We start from the raw sequence: 12324 nt of genomic DNA on the forward strand, positions 1-12324 counted from the left end.
GAGAGAGAGAGAGAGAGAGAGAGAGAGACTACCTATCCCCAAGCAGAGCGTAGAGGCGTCAGACGGTCGCCAGAGCATCCCGGTTACGCTGGTCCGAGGCCCCATCGACGGTTTGCCGCGCCAGAAACAGCCGAAGGAGAAGTCACCACAGCCGGGCACGCGGTCACATTAGCAGTCAGTAATGGAGAGCCTGCTGGATAATCCAATGAAAGCCGTTCTTTACTTGAAGGAGCTCACCACTATCGTCCAGAACCAGCAAAGCCTGATCCAGACGCAGCGCCAGCGCATCGACGAACTCGAGCGAAAGGTGGAGGACCTGATAGGAGAGAACCGACAGTTGCGGGACCCCCATCACTACGTCCAGCTGCCCGCTCAACATCACCACCACCACCACCCGATTCACCGCAGCGCGAGTCCCCAGGCGCCGGCCAACCTCCATCAGCACCCGGGGAGCAACAAGGCTGCGGCTCACCTCGGCCAGCAGGCGCAGCAGCAGCCGCCGCCTCCTCCTCAGCAGCAGCAGCAGCAGCAGCCGATTCCCGGTCTATCGGCCCAGCCTCAGCAGCATCAGACCCCTCCTGCGCCGTCGTCCCACCACCCACAGCAGCTGCAGCTCGTACCCACCTCGCCGCAGTCACCCAAAGCGCGCCAAGCCAGCCCGGAGTCCGCCGAGGAGGACAAGAGGAGTCCCTGCTGCAAGTCCCTGGTTCCGCAGACTCCCACCTCTCTCTGCCGCTCAGTTGGACTGGCTAGGAAAGCCGAGTAAGTAGCTTTCATGCTGTGTGTGTAGCCTACTGCAAAAAAAACAACAACAATCTCCATCTTAACGAGACATTTAGCCTATAGGACTCTTCGAATTACACGTTCCTGATAAATTGAAGATATTCCTTAATAGATGCAAATTATTAGCTTTACTTTGCTGAATATTTATCCCCATAACAGTACACTACCCACTGTCAAAGAAGTGACATTATTTTTGGCTGTATCTTCTCTCCTGTCTCATAAAACACACATTAAAGACTAAATATCATGTCAGGAGATATTTTTGCAGTGCAAATGCTCTTGTCTAAATATAGCACGTGTTTGTCCAGAAAACACTGTCATACCCACAAGGGCCATCAAATATAATCCAACAACCTGTTATCACCCCTGTAAAGGTGTCAGCTGACATTTTGGAAACACTTTTAACGGAAGCAATACAATAAAGAATTTATGAAGTAGCATACACAGTGGTCTTGTAAAATCGTATCACAGACACTGAATGAGGCTTGTGCTGGATTTGCCTTTGATTAACTCTACATCCCCTTGACAAGCTGCGGCTTAATTTCCTGACAGTTAATTCAAGCTCCTCCTGTATTTTCACATTTTTCACTCAGTTGTTGCCCTTTTAAATCAATTGAATGCTTAATGGATATGGATTTTGAGGACCCAAGCTGTCATTTGAACCGTGGTGGTTTGTTAATTCTGCACCGAGGTTGGCTGTCACTACTGGGGTCAAAGGGTTTTTGTTTTGGTGATTTGTAACGGAACGGAAGCTTGGTTAGATCAAACACACAACAATTTTGGTCATATTTCCTTCTTCCCTCCCTTTAGGTCTGTTACCTTGTTGTTGGTTTCTGTGCCACCTTTTGTTTCCACTCTTTGAATACGGAATGTGCTTTTTTTTTTTTTTACATGCATCCGTTTTTAGGCTCGGCTGAGGTGGCGATTTCACAGGTGTCAGGGGAGCGTTGGGACATTGTAAACACACATTTTATGACAAGCAAAGCCCCAACTCCTGAAGGAATATGACTTTGAAACGAATGTCAGCACTTTCACATCGTCACATTTAAAACCCACCTACACCTACAATCAAGGTTTGATTGCACAGACTGGTCTTTATTAGGACACAAGCTGAATGACATTGGAAGGAACACAACATTAGCTGATGCTTATAAGTCACCTTACAACCTTTTTTTTCTAATAAGCCTTGATACGTTTGAATCAACTTTCTCGTAAATACGTTGTAAGTCAGTGTTGTGTTTCATACAGAGTTGGTGTCGTCAAAATTCTGTTATTCCATCCGTTTGTTCCCATTTTCATGATCACACAAAATACCAGACATTCCCATAGTTCTAACGGTTAAAAATTGAGGATTTTGGCTGATGGTCAGACACAAACTTGGACTGTACATGCATTTTTCACAATTTTTATAGACCAAACGATGAATTGATTGAGAAAAAAATCGGCAGATTAATCGATAATGAAAACAATTGTTCGTTTTTTTTGGACAGTGATACAGAGTATATGAGGGTAGATGGAATTTTCATTTATGTATCCTTTATATCTTCATTATCAGGACCTAATGTCACTTCATGTTTTTGTTATGTTTGCATATACAATAGGATCCAGGTGGGATCACAATACACATATTATTAGTTAGTATTGTTTGTATGCATGCATGTGTGTATACAGAGCTTTTAACAAGTTTTCATGCCCCTTCAAAGTTCTAATCTCATATCGTCTTATAAAATTGAATACAGGTAGATTGATTACAGTTTTTTTGACACTGGTCAACACAGAAATACTATTTAATGTCAAAGTGAAAACTGATCTCTACAATATAAAATACTAGTTCATATACATGTTTACTGCCCCTCCACACCGCAAATTCGGATTGAGACCTGGACTCGTTGATTTGGTTTGGCCTCTCAAGAACATTAACATTGTTGTTTTGAAGCCACTTGTGTGCAGCTTTGGCTTTTTGCCTGGTGTCATTGTCTATCTGGAAAACAAATCTTCCCCAAAGTTGCAGGTTTCTTGCAGATTGAATCAGGTTTTTCACTAAGATCTCATTGTAGTTTGCAGCATTCATTTACCTTCAAAGGCTTTCTGCAGAGAAGCATCCACACTGCATTTTTGATCAGTGTGAAAAAACACATAAAAAAATCCTCTTTGATTTATGTTCATTGATTGAATTCATTTCAATGGAACCGTTTACTTTTTATATGCACTTTGTTCTTCAGAACTGTCCATGATGCTGAATGTTCTTCGCTCGCCACTATCAAGGTCACATGAACTGCCTCTGCCAGAACTGCACAAACACACACATACACACGCACGCACACACGTACACACACACACACACACACTCACACCCACACACACACACTCACACACACACACACACACACACACACACACACACACACACACACACACACACACACACACACACACACGCACACACACGCACACACACGCACACGCACGCACACACACGCACACACGTTGCACCGTGCTGAGTCCCATCTGTTCCACTCTGCTGCATTTGCATTGTTTCTGTTAATCCAGATTGATTCATCATACCATTAATACATAATTCCTAAAGAGAGTGGGTCAGGAGTAGTATACAAACACACACAAGATATGAGTTGTACAAATGTCGGGGGGGGGGGATTCAGTAAGTAGGTTCATCCGTGACTTACCAACCGTGCACCCTGGCAGTTCTGCACAATAATAAACAATGAGAGGGAGAGAGAGAGATGAAAAACGAGTGAGAGAGCGAGAGGGAGCGTACTACACACATCTTATTTCCGTAACGTAAAAGCAGTGGCACATGAAAAGGAGGAGATGTGAAGCAGCATTGTAATTTCCGTTTAGAGCATTGATCCTGGTCAGAGAAGATGGTGTATCGCTGTGTTGTCAATGCCGCAGGAGTAGTAATACATTTCTATTAGCGGGAGGATGACAGGGACATGTGACAAACTTACCAAAAAGGGTTGTGTGTAGATTTATTTATACATGTATCCATGTTATTTCCCCTCCTAGAAACTCATTTTTCCAGAAACGGCGCCTGAGAGAATTAGAGGCAGGTGTCTTCCCTCAGATTTTGGGGGAAATAATTTGTGGAAACACAGCTTGTCAGCCCTTAGTAAAGAAAAGTTTGACTTTTTTGTAAATAGCTTTATTTGCTTTCTTGACCAGGTTTAGATGAGAAGATTGACATCGCTCAGCTATCTTAGCTTAGTCCCTTCAAAAACCAAGAAATTTGTTGTTTCTTACACTTTGTTTTTCATATGGTTTGAACAAACAAAACAGGTATATTCTCCCATTCCATTCCATTCTATTTAGCCAGCTCATCTGTGTTTTTGCTTGATTGAAAGTAAGCACAAAATCCATTTGCAAAGCTTTAAATGAAAAATGAAATGCTCGCTCCCTCACATCATGCATTCCTCATCTCTTCCAGTGGCATCATTTGAAGAATGCAAATCAAGGCTGCAGCTTGAACAGTGAATGTGGTTGAATGACTGCTTCCATCCCAAGCAGACTTCTGCTTGGGGTGTAAGCTCAAACTTCTCCGACGTAGAGTCAAAAATGTTGCGATTGTGTTACTCAGTCTGAGAAAGATTCTTAAGGGGCTTGTGTAATCTGAGGGAAGCCTTCAGCAATCTTGTGTACTATTCTCTATTCCTGCTCTCTGTTGACTGCACCTCCTTCTCTCTCACCCTCCATTGTTCGTGGCTTCTCCCACTCTTTGACTCCTTGCTCAAAAGATACCGTTTTACACCTGCAACCTTTCTCCTCCCTCCTTGTCTCTTCCATCCTTCATCTAACCTCCCTGTGCAATTTTAAACTTCTTCTCCATCATCCCATCCCCACGTCTTTACTTTATTTCCTGCAATCAGCATATTATGCTACAGTAGCCAGCTCTGCAGTCCGGATCAGTATTCAATCCCATCCTCTAACCATCAGGCTCTCCACGTCTTAATCCATCTCCTGGCCGGTCTTAAGCGTTCACTCCACCTTTTTTGGTTCTCTGTCTTCTCTTTAGGGGTTGCCAAGTGTGTGTGTGTGTGTTAAAATACAAGTGTAAAGGTTGAGAGTCAAGAAGAGTGACAATCAGCGTTGGCGAGGTGGTGTGTTTCTGAGTAACGAAGCGCGTGCGTGTCTGATAAGCAGCAATCCATGTCTGATAAGCAGCAATCCCGTTGCCTAAGGTGGAAATCCCAGGGTTTTCATTTTGCTCCAGGTGCTTTTCTGTTGCTTCCTTACCTCCCACACGCTCACAGATATTTTAAGCTCTTGCTCTTACACACAAAACACTCACTAATGCACACAAACCCTAACATGCCACATGCCACCTGGCAGCACGCATGCTTTTCCGCATTGGCCGTGACTCCCTCTGCGCCTGCCTTGCCCTTGTTTTCATCCTACTGGCCTCATACCAGCTGGAGCGCAGAATGCATGCCATCTCATATGCTGTGATGTACAGATAGCACTTAAGAGATTGGGAGCTCAGCACACATCCACATACATCGTAGCACACATTAGAGAGTGACCCTGCTGAGTGCCTGCTCGATGCTGCAGTCTCTCCTTGTTCCGATGTTCATAGATCAAAGAGCCTGCTGCTTTGCCAGCACAGGCTCCACCAGCTATGCTAACCCCGTAGAGCCACTCTCTCCAGGTACTATGTTCTTATCTTTTATCTCAATGTATCATGGGTAATTTCTCTAAATATTAGACTTACTTTGTGGGAGCCACATGCATCCAAAACAAGGTCAAACCGTAGAGTCACTCTAACCTTGTTAAATAGAGTTAGACTTTCAAAAGCTTACACGGCTGTGCGGCTAGCTGGACGACACTGTCCTCCCCATACCACCGACATCGAGAGTATTGATAAGTTGTTTCAGCAAACAGTCTCTTGCAAAGTGTCTAGCTGTGACACCAAACACACACATTTTGCGTCTCATTTCATCAACAGTCAACTTTGGTTTCTTTAATGATGATAGCAATCTTTCACTAATCTTAACCAACTAGTTCTTCTTTGGAACCATGGAAATTATTATTATTTATCATTAAGGGAGAAGTTGGCTAAAATAGACATTAAAACAATGTTTTTAGATTTTTTGGGGCTACTTGGGGCAGTGGGACAAGCCGTAAAATGCAACACAGAGTTATCAGCAACTTAAGTTGCTTCTGGTAAGTTTGTTAGCAAATTGGTTGCCTACTTTTTGCAATATTAGCATTCCTTGAATGCCAGATGAGAGTGTCCGATCTTTTTCTTTATCTCTGATTTGGTCTCCACAAACTCCTGAAGGAAATAGCTGGCTGTGTAGCAGCCAAATGCTCCACTATATGTGCCTGCTTGTTGCTAGGGTCGGGTACAGTGGATTTATGAGAAGCGTTTAGCTGGAAACAGCTTCCAACTGATGAAAACAAGGTTAACGAGTGCCATGAGAGTGAACCAAAACTGTAAAACTGCGGACGTGAGCAAAACAATGAGACAATATATATAGTTTTGTGATTTGGGTGAATTGACCCTTTAGGAACAACAATTTTCTGTCTCTGGAGCCTTAAAGAGAAGTAGATCCACTGCCTTTCCGCGTGTATGTCTCTCAAAGACAACAGGGAGAAGGGCTTCTGAGAGAGAAATAGATGATGTGGATGATGGATGTAATGGACAAATTCTCTCTCTCTGTCCTCCTTTCTGTATTTCCCCTCCTGCCACCATTACTCGAGAGCTGAAACCTCCACTCCTGCAAACCCCTGCTCTTTACTTTGCTTTCCCCCTCCCCTCAGTCTGAATGGGAATCACGTCCGCTCGGTTATGACAGGGCGGCTTGGCTCGGCTGCTGCTGGAATCCAAATCATGAATATCACATTTGGTGCATAGTGCTTTTAAATTGCTTCATTTCTCAGTGGATATAGCTGCTGGGTGATTCCTGACTCCCTAGTAGAATATTAGTTGTTTTCATGCACAAGTTGAGCAAGGTGAAAGACAGTCCCAGTTGTCGGTAATCCAACCGTGTGTTCATGTGTGGTAAAGATTGTGAATTGTGTTCGGGTGTTCGGGGACAAGAGCACAGCTGTTGTAAGGGGATATGTGGGATGATTTTTTGTCTTTTTCATTTGTGTAGTGGGCGCATGGTAATCAAGGATATAACTTGCCTAGGCTTTGGCTTACTGGACAATTCTTTTGCTCTGAAGTGTATGTTTGATCCAATTTAGTTAACATATTACCATTGGTAAATTTGATTATACTGTGCTAAGTATAAATGTGTAATTCTGCTCTACTGAGTATCTTTGCAAATGGTGTAAATTTACAATAACTCAAATGTGGAAACCCATGCAAACACAATATCTTTTGAAGTCTCAATGTAAACATAAAGTGGATTTCTGTGGATCTAATTTATAATTGTGTGTGTCAGTTCTAGCCAGAACCTTTTGATTGATAGTATATTTTGGATGCCTTGCGGCACCTTTTAGATATTTTGTTCAAAACTAGACGGGAAGATGATTATGGAGAAAAAGCTACAGAGTGTGCATAGAAAAACAGAATGACAGAATAATTAGACAGATTATAAAACATCCGGCTAGGACAAAATACACTAGGAAGCCCCACAGAACAGAAGAGTGCAAATGTTTTTCCCACTTTCCTCATAACTTGGCAAACATGCAGAAAACTGTTTCTTTTCAGTGTCAGTCAAAATAAAAAAAGTTTGGCTCAACCATGATTTAAAAAAACAACATTCATTGCTCCCAACTGGCAGTGCTCTGTCACTTGGGCAGCATGCCAAGACACGGAGGGACAGACATGCCATCCTCGTCCTTAACACTTCCAGTGGCATCTGGAAGTGTTAAGGACGAGGATGGCATCTCTGATGCCACCATATTTTGTGTGTAAATACTGCACACCCACATAATGGCTCTGCATAGAAATGTGTTTTTGCTGTTAGTCACGTTACACTAGCTGACAGTGAGTCGGCCTTTTTATGTTTGTTGGTAAATTATTCACACATCTTATTGATGCATTTGCATGTCTTCGTCATGCAAATGAACAGTGGCCGTAATGAGCAATCAGCAGAGTGTGTGTGTCACTGTCATGCAATCTACATATTTCAGAATTGTGGTAGCAAATGAAAATTATATCAGTGTTGCCATCTGCCATCACTCAATCTGATAGCATAATGTAAGCAGACAATTTGTTGTCCTTCTTATTGAACCCTTTTTCAACTCTGCACAAACTTAGTTTTATTATAATATTTAACCTAAAAATTGTTAAAGTTTGACTATATTTAAAGTTGACATACTTTAATTTGACACCAAACCCGTTCTCTTACGCTTTACATAAATGGGAAGCCTTGGTGAAAAGACGTTACACAGCATATTAAAAAGAACCAGCAGCTGCTTACCAATAGTTTAATAACCGCATGGGTTTTTTTTCATCGTGGTAATAAGAAAAAAGCGTACAAATGTGATAAGTTTAGCACTTGACAATACACCCCTCATTTCACACTAATGGCTCTGCAAAGCATTACGACCTGTTTAATCTTTCATCACATACTGTGCTATTAGCCGGTAGTGAGCAGCTACTAACCTGCTGTTTGTGGTGTTGCAATGAAACATATGTGTTGACCATAGAGTTACCTACACAAAAAATTACGTGTTACTTTAGTGTTTGTCCTTCTAAGATGGTGGGATTCCTCATGGGCAGATAATGCTGTGCCCCGACTCTCACTGGTCAGAGAGCTTATCACCTCTGCTGCTCAGGGAAAAGTGATCTTTGAAAGAAGGAACAGTGTGCAGTTATGGAAAAATGTCATAAAATGAGATTTTGGCCCCTGAGCGCTTAGCCCTGAAAATCCCTCAACAGACAATCCTAATTGTTTTTGCATCATGTGCACAAGTGTGCATCTGTGTGTCTGATGAGGGTTAGGTGAGCGGTTGAATTATGTTGGGGCTGAACTTGTGTGACTCATTTAGTAATTTAAATTTCTTGTATTTTCTATCTATTAAACTACATGTGTGTATTTGTGGCCTATTGGGAAGGATACAATACCACAATACGGATGTGGATGCGATACTTAATATAATAATGACATTCAAAAGTATACCGTACGTATTGATAACAGCATATAGTTGGCCAATTAGGGTAACAATGACAAACGTAAGCAATGTTAGGTATGTAATATATGTCTAAACTATCATTTTAACCGAGTACAATAGGGTTAGTTTGTCAGCCATTGCTCTCTATCCAACATGATCTCCATATCCGCTGTTGCATTGTATACTGAAACAAACACACAAAGCTATGCACAGGCACACACTTGCCTAGGGAGATGTCAGGTATAGTTAACTTTACGACCCAGAGAAATGTTCAAAGCCATCCACCTAAGGCTGCGAGGCCTTGCCGAGCTGATGGGAACAGGCACAGCATGTCCAATCGGCTTTCCTGGTCTTCTCAACACATCACACAACCGAGCTCCCAACCATGATTTATGGTACCATGCAAGAAAAACAAAACAGGGGAGACATCCGCTGCTAACCACTACTAATTCCCCTGCATACCTGATCAATCATTTGCATTTTTCACACCTGAGGACACACATTCGTTCACAAATGCCACTTTAAATTGTACGTACTTGTGTGTGGTTTTTGTTGCGCAATATTATAGAGCTGGGCTCGTTACCTCACATTAAATGCTTGGTTGAATGCAGATTTGAATCTTTTCCTGGAGGCCACAGATAGAAATGACTAACCTGCGTGTGTGTCTCGTTGGTATGTTCCCCGTGACATTTCATTAAAAAGCATTTGGGTTTGCAGATTTGGGTTTAGAAGATTGTCTTCACATTCAAAAGGCCATAAAAGCTTCTTGCCCTTCTCCTCCAATCCGGTTATATCATCAACGCCCCGTCTGTCAACCTCTTGATGCCAGGATTACATCATCAGGTACGCAGCGTCAGTAGCAGGAGCTGATGACTCTACCAGTGATGACATTGCAGGTTTCAACTTAGAGCACATCCTAAAAGAAAAAAATGAGATGAGCAGGACATAAAGCGTGAATGAGTCATAGGCTACGTGTGGGAACTGGAGTAAAGAAGTTATTGTATGTGGATGATGTGGTAAAAAATGTGTTTTCTTTTCTTTTTGTCATGCCTCCCCCATCATCTGCCCACATGCCTTCTCTTCCTTGTTATTTTACTTCCTTTCTTGTACAGAAAACCCAGACCATCATTCACAAACAGTCTGGTTCCGTGCCTCCCTTAATGTATAAATGAAACTACTTTACTTCAGTACAAAATGTATGCCTACTATTCCTGATCTAGTTGATGGGATTTTCCTAATCAACCCAAGCCCTGGCTGATATATGACAACCATGTCAGTTTGATAGCTGTTAAGCATCAGCGTGAAGCATGGGAAATATCTGTGAAATCTGACCCACTGCCAAGTCTTCAGCAGATGGCCCTGCAGCAACACAGTGTAGTGGTGATGCTCGATATGAGCTGCTAAAACTGCTCAACAGTGGAAGCACCAGCTGGAGAGAAAACAGTCGGAAAAACTGCTGCTTTCATGGGAAAATTAGTGACAGCTATTTTTTCTGCTACAAGTTGACATTTATCCTTGAGTAAGGTTTAATATTATGCGGCCAACATTTTCACCACCATATTTACACTGACTCACGTGATAACATCATTTAGTTGCTAGCTTGGTTAAACAGAGTAAACCTAGCTAGCTAACGTTAATGCTTACAAGCTAACTCTGCATTTCTTTGATGGCTAAATGAGCTGCTGCCCCATTCCCTAGCGGTTTGCACTCTATGCAACTTTGTGCGCAGACTAGAAACCCAGAGATGTGTCACAATGATGCATAACAATTGGATAAAGAACAGCTATTTCATTTGGACCAACAAAGTAGAAATAAATCTAGCTCAGTTGCAGTTTTGAACAATCCATGTATCATGTGTTCATTTGTTTTTCAATATAAAAACAAAAACAAAAAAAATGACTTGAATGATTGAAAAAAATGTATAATGAGCGTTTCATACAATTTTGATATTTTCAACTCTTTTCAACAAACTGCGTGACCTGGAAGTGATCTCTACTGGGACGGGAAATAAAATGAATGATAAATGGATTTTGAACCCACTCAGCTAAATAACATCGCTAAAATCTCCTTCGAGCTACACGTTAAAAAGGATTTTTGCATCTCACATCTAACCGGCGATATTAGCTTAGATTTAGGCTATTATTTAGTTTGCTACACCAAATAACCCCACTGCATAGTAGTTACATTAGAAATCAGTATAAGAATAATTTTAGTTGAAGTAGCTAGGAAACAACTTATGTGCAAACTTACTCTTCATTTCTTCTTTTTTTGTGGAAAAAAAAACTCGGCTGCTTCTGTGTAATGTCTGCCAACACTAAAAACACAGATATCTGTCACATCATTACATAATTTGGTCAAAGAACAGTACATTTTTTATTTTTAACACAATCTTGTCCAGTAGAAAAAAAATCCAAGTCACTGTCAGTCTTGAACCCCTGTAGCTGATGGAGCTCTCTCCGACAAGTGAGCGCCAGGAAGTGGTTCACTTCTCCTGTTCTCCCCCCCCTCCCCGGGCTCAGCTCTCTTCCTTTCTGCTTGTTTGGCCTCCTCCGTCAAAGGCTTCTCTTTTAAGTTTTATTGAAGGGGGACCAACAGTTGGGAGCTGAGTTGAAGAAGAGTGTAAAATGTTGAAAGCCTGGAAAGATTTCTTTCTTCTTTGATTTTTAGGGGGTTGCCATCAAAACTTGACATTTATCGTTGATATTAGATAACGGATGAACTTTTCTTCTACAGAACTCATGTAGCTGATGAAATATGCAGAACTGATGATACACTGATGATATCATCAAAAACATTCAAATACAATCTTCAAATGTCTCCGATGCTCCTACAAACATCATCAACCATCACTCTTCCTTCTCTTACACTCTGATGTCTGAGTTGCCACCATCTTACATGTTATAACTGTGATCTGTTCAGACAGTGATGATGCAGCATAAATGCAGAGCTTGTTGATGAAATGATTTCATATTTTATGTTAAGTGTAGCGCTGAAATCAAGGGCGACAATGACAAAGTAAAAAAGAAAGCTAAAGTGTTGTAGCTTTCCTGGCAGTGGCACCGCCAGGAGTTCTTTTAAGGGACTGAATGCAGTGGCAACGATTCTTTTTCTTCCTCTTTTGTTGGCCTTCTCTTGGGAAAACTGGTCTTGCTCTCTTGTCCATCTCCAGCTCTCTCAGTTTTGCTTGCAAAAGGCGAGCTAAGCCGCCAGGGAAGGCCCAAGAGTCCGTGCTGACGTAAACCTTTCAGCAAAGCTTTTTTTAAATTCACTGTGCGTGTGTGTACAGGAATTGATATGGTCTTTCAGGACCAAAGTTTGAGGAGTGTGTTTGTGTGTGTTGGGAGATTGGTGCAGTGCTGAGTGCAGAGATGTCTGCTTTAGTTCAAGGATGTTTCTCAGCTAATAATCCACCCCACAATCATGTTTAATACATCATTTTAACCTCACAAAGATATG

The 12324-nt window shown here is 42.0% G+C and overlaps 1 protein-coding gene across 2 annotated transcripts in view; it reads left to right on the top strand.

Annotated features, from left to right (window-relative positions):
* The first annotated feature begins 3 nt into the window (after positions 1–3).
* The window catches only part of iqsec3a (IQ motif and Sec7 domain ArfGEF 3a), a 102665-nt gene continuing 90344 nt past the window's right edge, over positions 4–12324 (top strand). The window contains exon 1 of one of the 2 annotated variants that reach the window (XM_032505330.1): positions 4–762. In XM_032505330.1, the coding sequence (XP_032361221.1) occupies positions 182–762 (581 nt within the window). In that variant the 5' untranslated portion in view covers positions 4–181. The remainder of the gene's footprint in view (positions 763–12324) is intronic. The other variant, XM_032505329.1, reaches the window with a different exon arrangement.

This window comes from Etheostoma spectabile, chromosome 23 (assembly GCF_008692095.1).
Source record: "Etheostoma spectabile isolate EspeVRDwgs_2016 chromosome 23, UIUC_Espe_1.0, whole genome shotgun sequence".
In the NCBI taxonomy this organism is placed as follows: domain Eukaryota; kingdom Metazoa; phylum Chordata; class Actinopteri; order Perciformes; family Percidae; genus Etheostoma; species Etheostoma spectabile.